The sequence below is a fragment of the Podarcis cretensis genome, assembly GCF_951804945.1.
Source record: "Podarcis cretensis genome assembly, chromosome: 11".
Taxonomy (NCBI): domain Eukaryota; kingdom Metazoa; phylum Chordata; class Lepidosauria; order Squamata; family Lacertidae; genus Podarcis; species Podarcis cretensis.
Genome location: NC_137180.1, coordinates 35,925,058 through 35,943,398, shown reverse-complemented (window position 1 = coordinate 35,943,398; position 18,341 = coordinate 35,925,058). Strand labels below are relative to the sequence as shown.

General features: G+C 39.6%; 1 protein-coding gene across 8 annotated transcripts in view; it reads right to left on the bottom strand.

Moving 5' to 3' along the window:
- ARHGEF28 (Rho guanine nucleotide exchange factor 28) overlaps window positions 1-18,341 on the bottom strand; it is a 136,835-nt gene that overhangs the window by 33,252 nt on the left and 85,242 nt on the right. For 2 of the 8 annotated variants that reach the window (XM_079995283.1, XM_079995284.1), the window contains 15 exons: window positions 17,882-17,993; window positions 17,002-17,044; window positions 16,553-16,676; window positions 15,128-15,260; window positions 13,649-13,704; window positions 11,925-11,976; window positions 9,935-10,082; window positions 9,727-9,848; window positions 8,393-8,533; window positions 7,155-7,405; window positions 5,732-5,854; window positions 4,037-4,154; window positions 3,167-3,421; window positions 1,606-1,682; window positions 558-736 (listed from right to left, as the gene is read on the bottom strand). In XM_079995283.1, coding sequence (XP_079851409.1) covers window positions 558-736; window positions 1,606-1,682; window positions 3,167-3,421; window positions 4,037-4,154; window positions 5,732-5,854; window positions 7,155-7,405; window positions 8,393-8,533; window positions 9,727-9,848; window positions 9,935-10,082; window positions 11,925-11,976; window positions 13,649-13,704; window positions 15,128-15,260; window positions 16,553-16,676; window positions 17,002-17,044; window positions 17,882-17,993 — 1,934 coding nt within the window. Of the gene's footprint in view, window positions 1-557; window positions 737-1,605; window positions 1,683-3,166; window positions 3,422-4,036; window positions 4,155-5,731; window positions 5,855-7,154; window positions 7,406-8,392; window positions 8,540-9,726; window positions 9,849-9,934; window positions 10,083-11,912; window positions 11,980-13,648; window positions 13,705-15,127; window positions 15,261-16,552; window positions 16,677-17,001; window positions 17,045-17,881; window positions 17,994-18,341 lie in introns of all 8 variants that reach the window. The other 6 variants (XM_079995277.1, XM_079995279.1, XM_079995280.1 and 3 more) reach the window with 6 other exon arrangements.

Sequence of the window (18,341 nt, the reverse complement as noted above, 5' to 3'; positions counted from 1 at the left end):
CCTTGAGTTACATACGCTTCAGGTTACATACGCTTCAGCTTACAGACTCTGCTAAATTGTGCGGTGGCAGCAGGAGGCCCCATTAGCTAAAGTGGTGCTTCAGGTTAAGAACAGTTTCACGTTAAGAACGGACCTCTGGAACGAATTAAGTACTTAACCCAAGGTACCACTGTATATAAATTAAAAGTTAAGTGAAGTGAAATGTGACAACGGATTCATTTATTTATTTTTTGAACAGAGCACAATATGAAGCAAATAAGTTTGCAGGACAATCCTATGAATGTTTACTTGGAAGTAAGTTCTACTGTATTCAATGGAATTTACTGGCTCTTAAGCATGCTCAGGATTGCAACAGCTATGTATTTTCTATCACTAGTAACTACAGTTTAATGATCTCCCATGCTACCTGTATATGTCTCCTTAAGAAAATCACATCGATAAAAGAAAATCTGCCAAACCAAAATCAAATCTGAACCAGCATTTCTAGGCATGATTTACACTCAAGTAAAGAAATAAATAAATGTAAAAAAAGCAATGCAGAAAGGGTCTGCCTGTACCTTTCCACTGCCTCTTGAACCTGCCTCATCCAATGACTGCGTTCCTCTTTGGAAGTGGTATGAATTTCATACATCTCAGGCCCAGTAGATGAGGCACTAATCAGGAACATCCCTCTCTCCTCATTGGCTACTTCTCTGACAATAAGTTTCTGGAGGGCTATAACTGCAGGTTTCTGGTCCTACACAAAAGGAACCACGAAGTATTTATTATTACTATTGTCATCAACATCATTACTATTACTATTACTACTACTACTACTTCTACTACCACGACCAACCCTACAACAGTAGGTCTCAGGGCAGGTTACAAACATCTAAAATTAAGAATTTAAAACAGATTAAAGTCACAGGAATAGGGGAGGCCCTGAAAACACACATTTCAGGTGTCAAAGGCCACAGTAAAAGGGTGTGTTGTCAGTAGAATGTCAGAGCAATTTTTAATCATGGAAACTTTGGGAGAACAATTATGTTTGAAATGCATTGCAGATACCAGTATCAATCAGGACTAGTATAACTCGCTTTATTTGGGAAAGCACATGGTCTTTCATGTTACTGAATGTGCATTGCATTTTCCTTTAATGTGACCTGTGTTGCAGAATAAAATCACTGTATGTACTGGTAAAATGTCTCTTGCATACTAAAAACTCTGTTTTATTACTGAATGGATAATAATGACCATGTTCCAAGACTTCTGGGGTGAGATACTTAGGGTACTCTTTATTTAAATGCACTGGGCTTTAAAATACATAACTTTAGCTGGATCATGCCCAGTGTTTATTATGTTCACATATTATAAATAAAGTATTTAACCCTTGTGTAAAAAAAGTATTTATTCACAGCATACTTGGGATTTTGTTAAACTACACAGCAGCATATAAATGTTTGAAATAAATAAACCTTGATAAAAGGTTTTATGATTAGACCAGATACCAAAAAGAAACCCAGATATAACTAACAGGCAGGTACCAAAAGAAGAAGTCTGGATACAGGCATTGTTACATGATATAATACAAAAGTGCAATTAACATTTTTAGATAATCATACTTACAACAGCCGCAAAAATATATTTTTGATCTTTTTCTTGTAAAAACAACATCACGTCATTTAGAAGGAGGGCTAATATATCTTTCAAAAAAGAAAGGAAATACGTATCACAAATTAATTTCTTACTTCATCATAACAAATAAAAAAATGGAAGCAAACACGATTAAAATACATAAATAAAAATGTCTGAAAGGTACCTATATCTAAATAACTAAGACTAAATTAAAATTCTAAAAATGCCTTTAAAACATTTCTTCTTTTATCTTGGGAAACAAATAGAATGCTTGCCTTACAATTGATTTTCCAGCACTAGGCTCAAGATAAAACAATATTTACCAAGGTCTTCACCATTCAAGGAAATTCTCCCCTGCCCTCCCCAGCAAAGGCCTCGGCAGAAACTTTACTTTAAAAAAGTGAATTGCACATGAATGGTTTGGGACCAGATTGCTTAAAACAACGCTGGGAAGAAGGTAAATCATCATCTACTAGAAGATTGCTAGGAGATTTGTAGTAGATCACCTATAGTAGAAGGGTTTCTGACTCAATTGTCCAACAGCAGCAACAAATAAATAGCCTTCTCTCCCCATCCTGCAAATAGCTTGGGAGTACATTTGTGTGGAAATAATTTGTGAGCTTGGTTCAAGTATTGATCACATATTTCTAGGCTGCACATATAGTAGGCTCAGAAACATCCAGTTACTTCATACTTTTATGTACTTCTGCCTTGTCTTTGCCACTGCTAGACCTGGCTCAGGCTGGTGGACCTCAACCCAAATATCCCACTAGCCTGGTCTGGCCACGTTTACTAGAAGGACTGCCTGCCCTGAAATCAATCTCAGAGTGCCTTGATCTCTGGCCCACCACTAAGAACCATGAGATTAGTGGGCACCATGGACAGGGGCTTTTCAGTGATGGCCCCACAACTTGGGAATTCCCTTTGCACGAATTCCAAAGGAAATGCCTGCTTACTGGTGGCTTTTAAGTGGATTTAAAACATATATATTTAATTTGCCCCGCCTTCCATTGATGGCTTTGTTTGACTTCATTTTTTATAATGCTATATTGTTTGACATATTGTATTTATTAACTCCTGTGAGCTGCCTTGTGAAGGCTTTACTCTAAAATGCAGGATATAAATATGTGAAAAAATAAATACATTTAAACCCCCAGTTTTAAGGAGGTTTAAAGCTCTTCAAAACTATGGTTTAAGAATCATGTTAGAAAGCAGGCCACTGATGTAAAATATGTTACAACCAGAATTACTTTTGTTCTCATTCCTTATTTTTGTGGAAAGAGATAAATGATCGAACAATCTTAACTTTGGGGGAAAATTTAATGTAAGAAAATGGTGTATCAGTGTTTCAAATCTGTAAAGGCAAACCAGAAGACTGTGTTCTCTTTTCCATCATGTATATGGATCAGTGCCTAAATATGAGACACCTTTTCCTACAGAATAGTTTTTTATGCCACTGTGTCAGAAACCCATGTCTCTTGTTTAGAAGCCAAAGAGAGATAACAATACACAATTCTTCAAAAGCAAGCAAGGAACTTAAAACTGCAAGGACCTTTGAAGCGTCCCGTAGCCGTTTTCCAATAGATTAAACCTTCGTGCAGAAGTGTCCTCTCTTTCTTGATCAGATCCTGCTTCCTGAAAACATGGCCATTTTTCAGTTTGGTATATGTTTTGTTTTCAATCTTACTGAGAATCTCCATCAATTTCTGTTTTTTCTCATATTCATTGACTTGCAAATCAACTGCTGCAATCATATCCTTGATTAGGCAAAGGGCTTTACATAAGTCTTGGTGTTCTTCAGTTCCTTCTATAGAAAAGCAAACAAATATATATACACAAATATAAGAATATATACACACACTCTCTGTATAAGCAAAGAAGGGAAACCATTTCTCCTTAAATAACTGGAGTGGATTTTCACAAGAGATGCCCAAGCGCATGTTTTTCAATTTATTTCTGTACATAGTTCATGGCCTATGAATTCCACCCTAAAAAATTCTAATTAAATATGTGGTTCTGAGGCTTTTCGTGTATGTGGTTTGAGACGAAAGCACATATAATGATAATAACTGTTCCAGAATTAATATCTGCATTCCTTTTCCATGCAGCATATGCTTGCTTTGTATTACTGAAAATATGGCTTCTGCCCTTCTGGGTCCCAGTAATAATCAAAGATATAATGGCCAGGCCAGTTCTTGCCACTGCTTTCATTCAAGAAAAAAACACCTTGACAAAATGGGTTCCTATAAAAGCAAATGGAAGGGAGACGTGAAATTCTGATCCACCTGTTGTTTACTTTAGGTGGATATTTTCCTGTTCACAATGTGAGAAACTAGGGGAAAATCTTTGGTGCCCCTAGTGTTATTCAACAGAGCAAACCTTGAGAATTTCTGATGGCATGTGAATTAAAATTATGGCTTACCTTTGGAATACTGCAATATTCTCTCCACCAGAACTGGGTACTTTGTGATTCTTTGAGTAACAAGCAGAATACATTCTGGGATTCCTCTACGTCGAGCCAAAAGATTACTGTTCCGTAGCTTTAAAAACAGATAGAATTTTGAAATACAGCCCTTGTTTGATGTATTTGATACGCAGGTTATGTTTAGCCTATGTTTAACAGGGTCCTCTTTTTCTGATTAAATCCAATGAAAATTCATATTATTCTCTTTATCTAGCTACAACATTTGTATGATGCAGTCAATAAGATAACTAACTATATAACTGAATTGTTCTGAAGGATATGATAAGTTCCCCAAGTCAGTGAATCATTAGAGCAGCCATCCCTAACCCATTGCTTCCCATCTGGCATTGTAATACAACACCCATCATCCTTGACCATAGGCCATGCTGGCCGAGGCTGATGGGCGTTGAGTCCAACAACATCCAGGGGGGAAGATGCTTTCTGGAATGCAACTATAACACTTATGTAAATGTGATACCTTTTTTTTTTTTTTTTACATTGTGAATCTCTCCTGCCAGATTAAGGTAATTTTTACTTATCTTAGTTTTAGGGTTTGCATCATCAACCTGGTCGATAGAAAACAAGGTCTTCAACGGATTAACTAGTGTGAATTATTACTTTAGTTTGAAAGGTTATTGTGGTGGTTTTGAAATAAAAATAATCCAAACGAAAGAAGACCAGCACTAGTGGCTGGAACCCCTGGGATGCTGAAGAGGACAATTAACTATCGTTGGTGGTGTCTTTTGCTTCTTCTGAGCCTAGTGAGAAGACCAAGCCCTGAAGATCTCAGAACTATATTCAAGCTAGGCTTCTGTGGGTCATCAGAATACAGCAAAATTCAGCACTAAGGGGGTCGGGTTAGCTTCCTTGCTTTGTGTTGCTAATCTTGATTTGCATTTGTTATTAAATTTAGATTTTATTGTAATATTAAATACGGTGACTTTGTTGTATTTGAATTTGTTGTTAAGTTTTGTAAGAAACTATGTGGATTTCTTTGGCAAGGGGGGTTTCCCCCAAATCTGAAACTGTATTTTGATAGTAAGTTGAAATTCATTGTAAGCTTTACTAAACTGATTTTACACTCAATTTGTTAAATTTTACATTTGTTAAAGCCTCACTTACAGCTATGGGCCTGTTTTTAGAATAGAATTTAGCTCAACCACATAAATGACCTATGCCGATTAATTTTGTGCCTGCACAAGGTAATATATTCAGTTCTTTAAAAGAAACCTCTGTTAAAGAAAAATTAATTATATAATAATTAATGAATAATAATAATTTGCATAGGACTTTCAAGTGTTCAAAGTGCTTCACATACATGATCCAGTATCCCAATGATCATTATCTCTCATCGTACAGACTGAGGAGGGGGAGATTGAGGATGAAAGAGAATGACTTGCTTAGGGCTACTAGTGAATTCAAGGCACACAAAGTTCTAACCAGCGACTTCCAGATTTGCAGCTCAGACTCGAGCCTCTGTGCTACACCAGCTTTGTTCAGGCATGTTACTATTAAGGATTCATTCATTCCAGCATTTTTTCTACAGAAGTAGCTGAGATTCCTGGATTGCAGGGGGTTGGACTAGACAACCTTCGGGGTCCCTTTCATCTCTACAGTTTTATGATTCTAACTCACTTGCTATTGCCAACTTACTTTGATGAAGTTCTGAAACTTTTTATTCTGTTGCAGTTCTTTGAAAAGACTCACTGCTTCTTTCTGATGACTACAAAATTCCCCATATATCGTCTTCATTTTGTTTGCATTCTCTTCTGAAAACTGATAAAAAACAGCAATTAAAAATAGTACTCATGGAATATCAAATGCCTTACATTGAAAATGTTACTAAGCCATACAAAGACACGCACATCAGTGAGATTAATGGCTAACCTCTGAAGGCAGTGGGAATCAAATAAAGTCTACACATGTCTGACTACAATTTATGTATTCAGTGGAGAGTTTTCACGTAAGTAATAAGACTAATATGTAGGGCCCCCCCTCAAATATTTAATTGTGGCCAAAGGTATCCAAAGGATTATTTTTAACAAAGACTAATTCACTATATGAGGAAATAAGTAAAGCCATTTATAGGCCAGAAGTGAAGACTGATTATGTTCTGCATTATTAACGTAAGCAATAAAATCCCATCCCACCCCCCAAAATTGTCATGAAAATTCATCAGCATTTTGTATGATGTTTTGAATAATATTCACATTTTTGCAACCAATTTCCCCTCATATGTGTGTGTGTGTGTGTTTTCAAGGGGTTAGTCTGGATGATACCGGACTCCCTTGTAATTCCTGGGGTTAAAATCTAATGAGGATTCCATTGCTGAATTAGCTAGGCAGGTTTTTTGTGATATAAAGGTCATAGTTGTCACCATAGGTACCACCTAAGTATGGTCTAACAAAGGAAGTTGCTCTGTGCCAGAGGGCAAAAGGGTGGGCCCCTTCCCTCACCTGGCTTGTAGTGAGAAAGAGAAATCACAGAGTTTCGTGAGCTAAGAGCTGGGCTAGAAGAAGGGAGAAGCCAGGGAGACAGAGCCATGCTTGACTTCTGTCTGAATCCAAGGCTGTGACCAAGGAAGACACAAGACCTTCTGAGGTGTTAGTGCTTTGAGCCTCTCCATCTTGGGGGTCAGGTTGTATATATGTGTACATAAATCATGTATCAGAAATACACCACAGTCTCTGCTCTCCCCCATTCGAAGGAAACCAAACCCTGGAACCTCTGGGAGTGGCGTGCAACAGTATGTTATTTTCACTAATACATGCATTTATTGTGTACACTGGTATATGCACTTTGGTACACATTACTGGGCAGGAGAAAGGCACTGCAAAATTTGGAGAAGTGAGAATTTTGAAATATGGCTGTTTCGGCTGACATTTTGTTTTGCAAAGTGCAAATTACAGAGGTTCACTTCACAGACTGGATCAAAATTCTCCCATTCCTAGTTAGATATTCAAGTTGTAAACCTTGCAGATTACTAATATTGAATTAAATTTCTCCTCCGTCCCATTGAGCACAGTAAAGTTAATAAGAGTAAAAATGAATAAAATTGTTCAGCTCAGTGCCTTACCTGCTGCACAAGGATGTCTCCAATTCTGCTAATTACAAAATTTCTATCACTGCCCTCCTCACATGATTCCTGTCGTCTTTCCTTCATACTGCAGAAGAACTGCTGGTGAAGTTCTAGCAGTTCATCTAAACAGGGGAATATTTTGTCCACAGTGCTGTGATCCAGCTGCAATTCTTCTTTCATTCCTTTTCTGAATATTTTAGACATAATGAATAGGGTATGGATGTGATGTACTTCTGTCTGCATCAGCTCTGCAGTGAAGAAAAAGAAAATGCACAATTAAATAAATCAAAACTGACTTCCAATAAACTAACAGTTCCATATTTTAAAAAACGGGGGTTAAGGCCAGCATACAAGGACACTATACAGTCGTACCTTGGTTTTCGAACAGCTTAGTTCTTGGACATTTTGGCTCCCGAACATGACTGTTCCAGTTTGCAAACTATTTTTGGAAGCTGAATGTCCGATGGTGCTTCCGTGGCTTTCGATTGGCTGCAGGAGCTTCCTGCAGCCAATCAGAAGCCGAGCTTTTGGTTTCCGAACGTTTTGGAAGTCGAACGCTTTTGGTTTCCGTAGACACTTTTGGTTTCCAGACTTTTGGAAGTTGAACGGACTTCCAGACTTCTGGAATGGATTCCGTTTGACTTCCAAAGTTCGACTATATATGGTAAGCAAAGTAGAAGGAATGTATCCGCTATTACAAGGCATGTACAATGGTACCTCAGGTTAAAAACTTAATTCGTTCTGGAGGTCCGTTCTTAACCTGAAACTGTTCTTAACCTGAAGCACCACTTTAAGCTAATGGGGCTTCCCGCTGCTGCTGCGCTGCTGCTGCACAATTTCTGTTCTCATCCTGAAGCAAAGTTCTTAACCCGGGGTACTATTTCTGGGTTAGCAGAGTCTGTAATCTGAAGTGTCTGTAACCTGAAGCATATGTAACCCGAGGTACCACTGTAGTACATGCAAGCAGTACTCCTGAATCATCAAAATAAGTACAATTTTAGCAATTAATGATACATTTTCATTATCTCCAGTGCAAGAAAAAATGTGGGTACATTGTGATGAATACACTCGTTGTACTTTGTTTGCCATATATTGTGTCTTTGTATGCTGGCCTGAACCCCTGGTGTGTTTTTTTCTATTTCTTATTTTTGTGCTCACCAGCAGTTCCGGCATGGTTTACCTCATCATCTGTATCTAGTTATACAGAACATTAGACTAAATTTTAGAATACTGACCAAAAATCACATCTTGCCGTTTGATAATGTCCTTTTCCTGCTTATTGCAAAATGAAGGGTCGACAACAAGACTCCAGGATTCTGCCTCAAATTCTAATGCATCGGTGCTGAGGTCGCTCCACAGTGAGGCATCAACGTCGTCTGTAGCTATCAAAGTAAACAGTATTTAATATACCAGCCACATAAATATGGGCATGCGAAGGTGGAACTCAGGCAGTGATTAGATAATAACATAAATCAGATGCAGGGTTGATTTTTTTGGTGCACACAAGCAACACTGATGGGATTATGTTATGAGATTGCATGAGCACATGACGCGAATCAGGAAGTCACAGATAGGGCTGAAAATGTGTGATTCTGCATCTCAGGGCTTCTTCCATATATACGGACTCAAATACAGTGGTACCTTGGTTTAAGAACAGCTTAGTTTATGAACAACTTGGATTAAGAATGCTGCAAACCTGGAAGTAGGTGTTTTGGTTTGTGAACTTTGCCATGGAAGCAGAACATGTTCCGCTTCATGTTGAGTGTGTCCCATTTGTAAATTGAGTCCCCCGCTGCTATGGGAAAGCAAGCCTTGGTTTAAGAATGCTTTGGTTTAAGAACGGACTTCCGGAATGGATTAAGTTTGTAAACCAAGGTACCACTGTAATGAGATCCTGTTCAGAGACCCCGCTGCGGGTGTGCCACACAAACACATGCACCAAGTGTGTTGGCTGCTGGTAGAGGGCCCTCCGATGAGAGAATTCATCCCTAGAGAGGCTCACATAACGCTTTCCCTATGATTATTTCAGCACGAAGACTTCTTAGTTTTACCAGGTCTTCTTAAGAAATCCGTGATCTTATTGTTCTGAACCATAGTTTATATGCTTTTGCATTTCTCTCTGCTAGAAGAAGCATTATGCTGGAAACTGAATTTTTATGGTGTTTTATCATTTTTATGCTGTGAGCTGTCTAGGAAAGAATGTTAGCAGGTAGGCATACATAAATATGTTAAATTGTTTTTAGTGTTAAATCACTTTGAGGTGTTTCATAGGAGGTGGTGCATAAATAAATAAATCCACATAGGCAAGAAAACCACTAGAAAAGAGATAGATATGTATTTTTAAAAGAATGATGCTGAGATGAAAAGGGAGCTGGTCCTTGCAAGCAAGAACTATAAAGCTTGCAAAGCTCTTGTGATCCTTGCTGCAGAATTAGGAATAATGGAAATGGAAATGGGAGCAGATGTTTACTTATTCATCATTACTAGTGGTACTATTTTATACACACTTCTTGTTAATATATTACACATTTACACATGTCAATAGTATCACACTGAGTTCCCCATATACCTTCAATTATAAAAGAGTCAACTGACGAAGCGTTCCCTATTGATTGCAACAGCTCTTCAGAGTGAGACCGAGATCTCCAGCTACTGGTATCGGTATCTGATTCCAAAGGTGACATGGATTTCCTAGGGTAAAGCAAAACCGTACAGGTGTAGTGACTCATTTAGATAGCATCATGTTTACTGCAAGACATCAGAGAGTGCCATTTTACCTTTCAAAACTGGTACCTGGAACACTTTTGGATAAGGGGTTTGATGGCTGCAATACATCTTTTTTTACAGTAGATAATCCAATGGGTGTTGAGGTAGAAGGGTGCATTGAGGACATTGTTGGCTGTGGAACATCTCTGAATGATGGATCTGGAAGGTCAAAGTTTCAGGTAGTTCAGATATTGGACAAGTTTAACAAAGTGCTCTGTATCTGTGTCTTTGGGGAAAGCTGCAGCTTAGAGGGTGAGCACATGATTTGCACGTAAGAGGTTCCAGAATCAACTCCCAGCATTTCCACATAAGGCTGGGAGGGACCACTATCCGAAACTTTGGAGAGCTGCTACCAGTCAGTGTAGACAATACTGAGCTAACTGGACTAATGATCTGATTTATTATAAAGCAGTTTTCTATCTCCCACTGGCAAACTATGGCTATGATACCAAGAGCTCTTATATTTCACTCAGCTGATTTAAATAATAATACAGTGGTACCTTGGTTGTCAAACAGCTTGGCTCCCGAACAAATGGGCTCCCAAACGCCGCAAACCCGGAAATAAGTGTTCTGATTTGCAAACATTTTTGGGAAGTTAAACTTCCAATGCAGCTTCTGCAGCTTCCGACTGAGTGCAGGAAGCTCCTGCAGCCAATCAGAAGCCATGTCTTGGTTTTTGAACGGTTGAATGGACTCCCGGGACAGATTAAGTTTGGCGACCAAGGTACCACTGTAATAATTTTGAGTTGCAATCCACTACAACATATCCAAAGTATCATGGAGGGCTACTGCACAAGGAACATGTTGAAGCATCCCTGGAAGAATCTAAACGAATCTTTGGATCCTTGCCTATCTAATTAATGATGATCTCAGTAAAAATATTTTGCAGATTAAAATACACTTTTGATAATATTGTTGTAGGATTTAGAATTTTGAAAGGGTGAATTGCACCAGAGGATGAAGTTAAATTACTTCTCATAGCTATGATACTAAGTGAATTATGTTCTTAGACACCATATAACCTCCATTATTCATATTTCATAGGCTGATAGTTTTTAAAATAGAATTTCACACAGTTTTAATTCAGTCAGGCTAATATTTCTAGCAATTTCAACAAATAATAATAATAATAATAATTTATTATTTGTACCCCGCCCATCTGGCTGGGTTTCCCCAGCCACTCTGGGCGGCTTCCAACAGAGATGAAAAATACACTAAAATGTCACATATTAAAAACTTCCCTGAACAGGGCTGCCTTCAGATGTTTTCTGAATGTCAGGTAGTTGTCCATCGCCTTGACATCCGATGGGAGGGCATTCCACAGGGCGGGCGCCACCACCGAGAAGGCCCTCTGTCTGGTTCCCTGCAACTTGGCCTCTCGCAGTGAGGGAACCGCCAGAAGGCCCTCGGAGCTGGACCTCAGTGTCCGGGCAGACCGATGGGGGAGGAGACGCTCCTTCAGATATACTGGACCGAGGCCATTTAGGGCTTTAAAGGTCAGCACCAACACTTTGAATTGTGCTCGGAAACGTACTGGGAGCCAATGTAGGTCTTTCAAGACCGGTGTTATATGGTCTCGGCGGCCAAAGCTCAAAACTTTTGAATGGTTCATCCTGACGTTAGTGCATGCTCAAATAAACCAATATCTGTTTTCCTCAGATAATGTCTGCATTTAAGATTTTATTCTAGTTCGTAAGTAAACAATGGTTTGATGAAACCAAGAAGTGATTCATTAAGGGGCTTGTACAAGGGGAGAAGGAGGAAAGAGCCCACAAGCCCAAGGCCTATACCCAATTCTCTAAACCATGGTTGAATGCAGCCATTGAGTGCATCTTCACAAGTATTCAGGATAAAGTCGTATGCAAGGACAAGTTGTGTAGAAGCTCAGTTGTATCGTTTTAAGCTTATTTTGCTAGTATTCAACAATTTTAACTGACAGGTGAACTGACAAATGAAAAAAAATGGATTTACATCTCTTAGCTTTCTTACTAGAGTGCTTACTTGTCTGGACAGCTTGCATCCTGTTCTTAATATGGCACCTCTCTTGGGATTTCTGGTAAAGAAGAATGCTTTCTTAATAGTATGAAAATTTGAAGACATTATTTAACACTCCTAGGCTTTAGGGCTGCCCCTCACCACATTCTGCCACTTCACATTCTGTGCTTTCCCTATAGTAAGTATGCCAATTGCTGGCATAGACTCAAACCTCAACATACATACCCATGAAATTTTTCTTGTTAAATTTCAGAGTGTTGCAGTTGGATGCCCATTAAAGTGAATAGAGTCCCTTCTCCCCACAACTCACATTGTCACCCATGGTATTCTGTCAGAAGGTCTTAATACCATGACATGTTGCTGTAGCAATTTCAGATAATTAAAATAAATCCTTAATATATGCATTTGTTCTCAATGCAATTATGCTTGTATCTGTGTGGCAAGTGTTCAGAGGTAAGCGGGAAGGGGAAGCTTAGGTTTGGGGTGGGTGGGGAACTGGAAAAATTAATGCTGGGGGTCAGTAATGTTGAGTGGAAATCTTGCTATTGCATCCTCGTTGGTGCACACCAGGAGGCGCTATTCCCCTTGGTACTACTTGATGACATTGGATTCAGCCGCTGGATTTCATAGATGAAGGGAAGCTGTACATACTATGAGGGCTTATCTTTCATAAATAGCCACTCTTGTTATTTGTTACCAGAGATGAAAAATAGAGCAGATGAAGCTACAATTCAAATGCTCCACTTGGACCTCAGTTCCCAATCAGTGGGCTTCAGCTGCACCCTTCTTCTTCCTCAGTTTTCCATTTATTGTGACCAGAAAAGTCACATATAGCAAGGTTCTAAAATGATCATAAAAATCAGCCCTACCTCAACCACTTTAATCCACACCTCTTCCCAAGATCTAACAACAACAACAACAACAACAACAACAAAAGATAGTAATGTAGGAAGCACAAATCGGTGTGAGGAAAGGCAGGGAAAGGTGAGGGGAGTTGAATCAGACCTCGTGAAATTACACAGCCTTCAGTGCCTAAACAAGCTCAACAAGTTTCTGCCAAATAAGTAGAAACAAGAGCCTATAGGCAAATGCTAAATTTAAGTTGTCCCACTATTTTTAGACATTTTCTATTACCCCAAGAACGCCTTGGTTTTTCTACTAATGAATATGGCATATTCAAATACAGTGGTGCCTTGCAAGACGAAAAGAATCCATTCCGCGATTCTCTTCGTCTAGCGGTTTTTCGTCTTGCGAAGCAAGCCCATTGACGGCTTAGCAGATTAGCGCTTTTAGCGGCTTTTAGCGGCTTTTAGCGGCTTATCGGTTTAGCGGATCAGCGGATAAGCGGCTTAGCGGCTTAGAAAAGGGGGGGGAGGGGGAAAAAGTCGGAAAAACTCGCAAGACATTTCGTCTTGCGAAGCAAGCCCATAGGGAAATTCGTTTTGCGAAGCGCCTCCAAAACGGAAAACCCTTTCGTCTAGCGGGTTTTTCGTCTTGCGAGGCATTCGTCTTGCGGGGCACCACTGTAAATTATTCCTTCGTTAGCTGTTTATCTATTTTGAAGTAACATATGAAACGTCATTTTGAGACACGACTCTCTAAGCTTCATCACCCTATGGATTACATGAAGCAAAATGACACAAGCGTACAGAAAAACACAGTAAGGAGGGAATTTACATAAGGCAATCAAACAACACGCAGTGATATCTCCAAACCCTTTCAAAACTTACTTTTGGACACCCAGGAGCACTTTCTCTACAATTTTTATGCACAAGTGCATTGCAATCTACAAGAAATAAATAAAAAATCTCTCAAAATGTAAAGTTTATGACTTATCATCCCAACATTAAAAGGTTTATTTCTAGATAATCTAATCCAGGACACAATCTGTTCCCCTGCTGTGATGATTGGTAGCTTTCTACGAAAGGGGCCAGCAAAAAGGCAGCTGCTTGAGCAAAAGGGGCAACACATATTCCATCTTATACTGAAACAGTATTTTGCGGACAAGGCCAAAGCAGCACCCACTGCGTAGAAGAGACTCTCTTTCCCGCTTCTCCCCAGTAACACTTAGTTTAAGCAGATACATGTTGGAATGTCACCACACACAGTGCTTCCCTGCCTCATGCAAACATTAGCCAATGAAGTGGAACAGAAGTGAGGAAGCACTGAGTATGTTACGTTCACATCCCTCATTTTCTTTAACTAAATGTTACCCGGGAGACATGGGGAGGAGAGAAGCCACACATTCCTTGAAAAATATGTTTACTGATCTTCAGGCCATCATGTGTGTTTTATCCCATGGGTCCCAACTAGATGGGATGGCAGCAGACCTTCTCTTTAAATTCATGTTTGTACCGATCACATATGGAAACAGTGGTTCATTTCTGAGCACAACACGGGAGCATTATTATTAACTTGACCTACCACTGTAGGTGACTCACAAACTAATATAAAATGTACAAAAGATTAAAAAAAACAGTAACAGTCATCAGTAAATTAACAAGAAACAATAATATCAAAAAATACATTAATAACAGCAGTAAAGCGTCACCAGTATTTGGACCAGGCTAGCCAGCACACCAGATTCTATAAAGGTCCATGAAATGCTGGCAGAAGAGGTAAGTCTCAACCAAAAGGATATTAATGCCACCACCAGGCAGGCCCTGCTAGGAAGAACATTCCAAGCTCCCTTGCAAGGTGGTGGGCTATCATTTGTTAGAGATTCTTAAACAGAGGCTGGGTGGCACCTCTCATGAATACAATTGGACTAGATAACTTTTGAGGTCCCTCCCTGTTGTATGATTATGTGGGGTTGTGTCTGTTGGTGTTGCTCAGCTGGCAGCAAGGCTTCCATCCATGGAACAGGGAGGAAGCATTCTTCATCAATTCCTCCTCCCCTGCAACCACCTTAAAACACCTCGAACATATTTTGCGGCGGGGCCTAAATCTCTGGAACAGATTGGGAAGGCTGCGGGGGGAGAATCTCCGAAAATTGTTTCCCTTCTCGTTCTGTTGATGGAAGCCTTACCATCAGCCTAGCAACACGATTTGATACAACCCTATGATTCTAGGAATGTTGATGAAATCTATACAAGTGCTACGGTGAGGTATAAGAACCCTATGATATGATTAAGGCTATTTTCAGAGTTATGGAATATGGGGGAATCTGTGGGTGTCAAATGTCTTCAGCATAAAACGTAGGTACTTACATAAACACTGCAATGCCTCTTTCGACAAAAGGGCTTTCTCACATGAGAAGCATGGCATCACCCCACCAAAAGTTCCAGAAACAAATTGGTGCCTGTTAAGCTTCTCCTTCTCTTTGGCGTCCTTATTTTTGGCCTTGATAAGCCGAATGAAAAACAAAAGAATTAAAAGTTCATTAGCTTTTGAAATGTTCCAGTATTATTAAACCCAGCAGCAGTTTTATCTTTCCCATGTCACTTACTGCCTTGTTCTTTAGAAGTGGAGAAATTAGCTGCATCTTATAAAATCTCCCCAGTCTTCTATCTTTTATATACATTCATTTTGTTAATTTTGCACAAGAAAGCATCAACAAGAACAACAATTCAACAAATGCAGATCTCTTGTCATCATTCAGTTGGACGATGTGCATAAAGGCAGTACATTCCGAACACAACGTTCCAAATGCATGCTTCCATTTAACAGACATTCCTTGCCAGTGGCATAGCGTGGGGGGTGCAGGGGGTGCCGGCCGCACCGGGCGCAACATCTGGGGGTTAGGGTTAGGGATAGGGTTAGGGGGCGCAAATCCAGGGTTAGGGGGCGCAAATTACTTGCCTTGCCCCGGGTGCTGACAACCCACGCTACGCCACTGTTCCTTGCGCCCCTCCTGGTTTATGGGGTCTTTTCAGGTCTCACTCCTTCTAAACCTTGACTAAACACCCATTATAGTTACAGTGATGCTTGCTGAAGGCTCCTTCATTTACTTCCAGAAATGCCAACTCATTAGACAAATTTGCCTGTGTAGAACTGTGATGTCATCCTATTTACTATGTAATACCTGATTGGCTAGGATCCCCCAAGGGATTATCCCCCAAAATAGGAAGATTCAGAGAAAACACAATAATTATAAGAACAATGGGACCAAAGCAATTTAAGCTGGCAGTGAACAGGCTGGGGGGTGGGGGGAATAAGCATTTCCATGACTGGGAGATGGCAGAAAATACTTTTCCCAAAGTGCTACTTTTACGCCAAAAAAAATAAAAAAAAAAGTCAAAAGGGGAGGGATGTTTTGTGCAGCTGTACAAATAGTCCTATTATTGTTGCGACTTGTATCAAACCCTGTCCTTTTCTCTCTATCTTCACTTAAGGCAGAAATGAGACATGTAGCCGAATAAGGGGGTAGAGTCTTGAGTTAGTGAAGAAGATGGTATGGCTTCAGATTGCAGGTGGGGAACGCTATTTTTAATGTTACTAACATAATAAAAACCACGCAAGGTAACCCTCTGCATCAAATGCAGAAATGTCTCATATCCCAGGGAAAATACGTGTTTACAGGGTTACATCTGCAAACATTTAGAAGCTGTTCTCATTTCAAAATCTATTCCGCATTCTTAAGATATATATATAGTTTAAAAACCTGTCATCTAGCACACATCATATTGAATTACCTTGGATTTATTTCGTGTACTGGCCATTCTATTCATCAGAAAGCTAAAAGTACGGCTGACTTTATATTTTTCAGATTCTGATTTTGTAGGTATTATATATTTTTCCCACTCTTCTTCCGGAATCCTAAAAATATACCAGGAAATCTTTCATTATGCTATGCATGATTTCTTGAAATCAGGTAACTAATTAATACACTGTGACTGTGCTATTGGAGACAAGAAGAGAACAAATATATTTCCTAAAACTGAATTCAGAACCATAATTTTACATAAATGAGGTGTGGTACTTTACATAGCTATCACCAACAAATACTAATCAGGTTGGCACTGGGGTGGTTTAATGATGTAATAAATCTAGTTGTAAAGTAAAACAGTTGCAGTTGGTTGATGGCTATTGCTAATAACCAGATAACTATTTATTCTTAAATATGCCCTTTAAAAGTCCATACCTTTTCTCTCTTGACTGTTCAGGCAAGCTGAATGCACGTTGTTCTACAAAACAATAATAAGTTTAAAGCAGCTATATCACAATATTCACTCAATTACTGCAGGCTAACATGGCTGAATATTTAAAAGCAAAAAGTGGGAGGGGGGAGATCTATCACATATTCATTCTCTTTCTCTTTCTCTGGAAATCAATATCAACAGTAATTTATGCACTCATTCGGTATATAAACTTTGTGAAATAAATAAATAAATGTGACTTATTTTGGCTGACAGAATTTGCTTGGGAGGAGAAAGAAAAACCAGCACATGATGGGGACGGGGACGAGGTCCACCTGCATCTATTTTGCCTCAGCTATTGCAGATTGAAGGTTTTTTCACATTGCTTGTAGGCAACCTTCCAGGAGGGCTGCATGCCAATCTTTGGGCAGAGCCAGATTCGCTGTTCAGTGTGTTCAGCAAATAAACTTGTTTCAACACACACACACACACACAATCCCTCTTGTCTCCTCCACACAGGCAAGCAAGAAGCAGAGTTCAAGGCTACTTTCTAGCCAAGCAAGAACACTCAAGGAGGGTGCAAAGGAGGCCCATTGACAGGCATGGGCTTAGGGGGAGGGGAGGGGCTAGGGAGGGGCTGGAGCCTGGGGAGAGAATCAGGGTCCAGATACAGAGGGCTGAAGGGTCACTCAGAAGGAGCCTTTCTTCTGACTGTATTAAACACCAGGGTTTTTCTAATCACCCCAAGTTTTAAGCAAGTGCACCTGCATTCCTAAAGATCTAAAGGAAGTTTAGACTTGGGCTGAATAAAGGACACCAACTTCATCCTTTTGCAGGGAAGAGGGGAGGAGGAACACGACAAGTGAAAACAGGGCTAATGCTTACCATCATTTGCATCAGCTACTATGAAGTCCCGTGCACATTGTGATTTCCCTAATAAGACTTTGGGTGACGTATAGGAATATGAACGAGACCGAATTCCGGAGAGTAACGATTCCTAAAAAACACCCAATGTTTTAGAGAACTGATCTTCAACAACAACAACAGCATAAGTCAAAATTTCCTCATCCTTTTTCTAACTGCTAGGTAGGTGTTGATGTTTTTCAAATAAACATTTGCTAAGCTAGATGAATGCTCAATCCAATTATTTCATTTATGGCCACTGTAGGTAAAGGTATTTATGTGCAATTCCTTTCCTCTAGACTTGTCTATTGCTGAAAAGATGGCATGGCAAATTTTGGGAAATACAATCTCACATCAATTAAAGGTTGCAGCCAACCCCATATTTAATAATGAGTTTAAAGAAAAATGGTACCCCGTCTAAATGTAATTGATTTGGCTAACT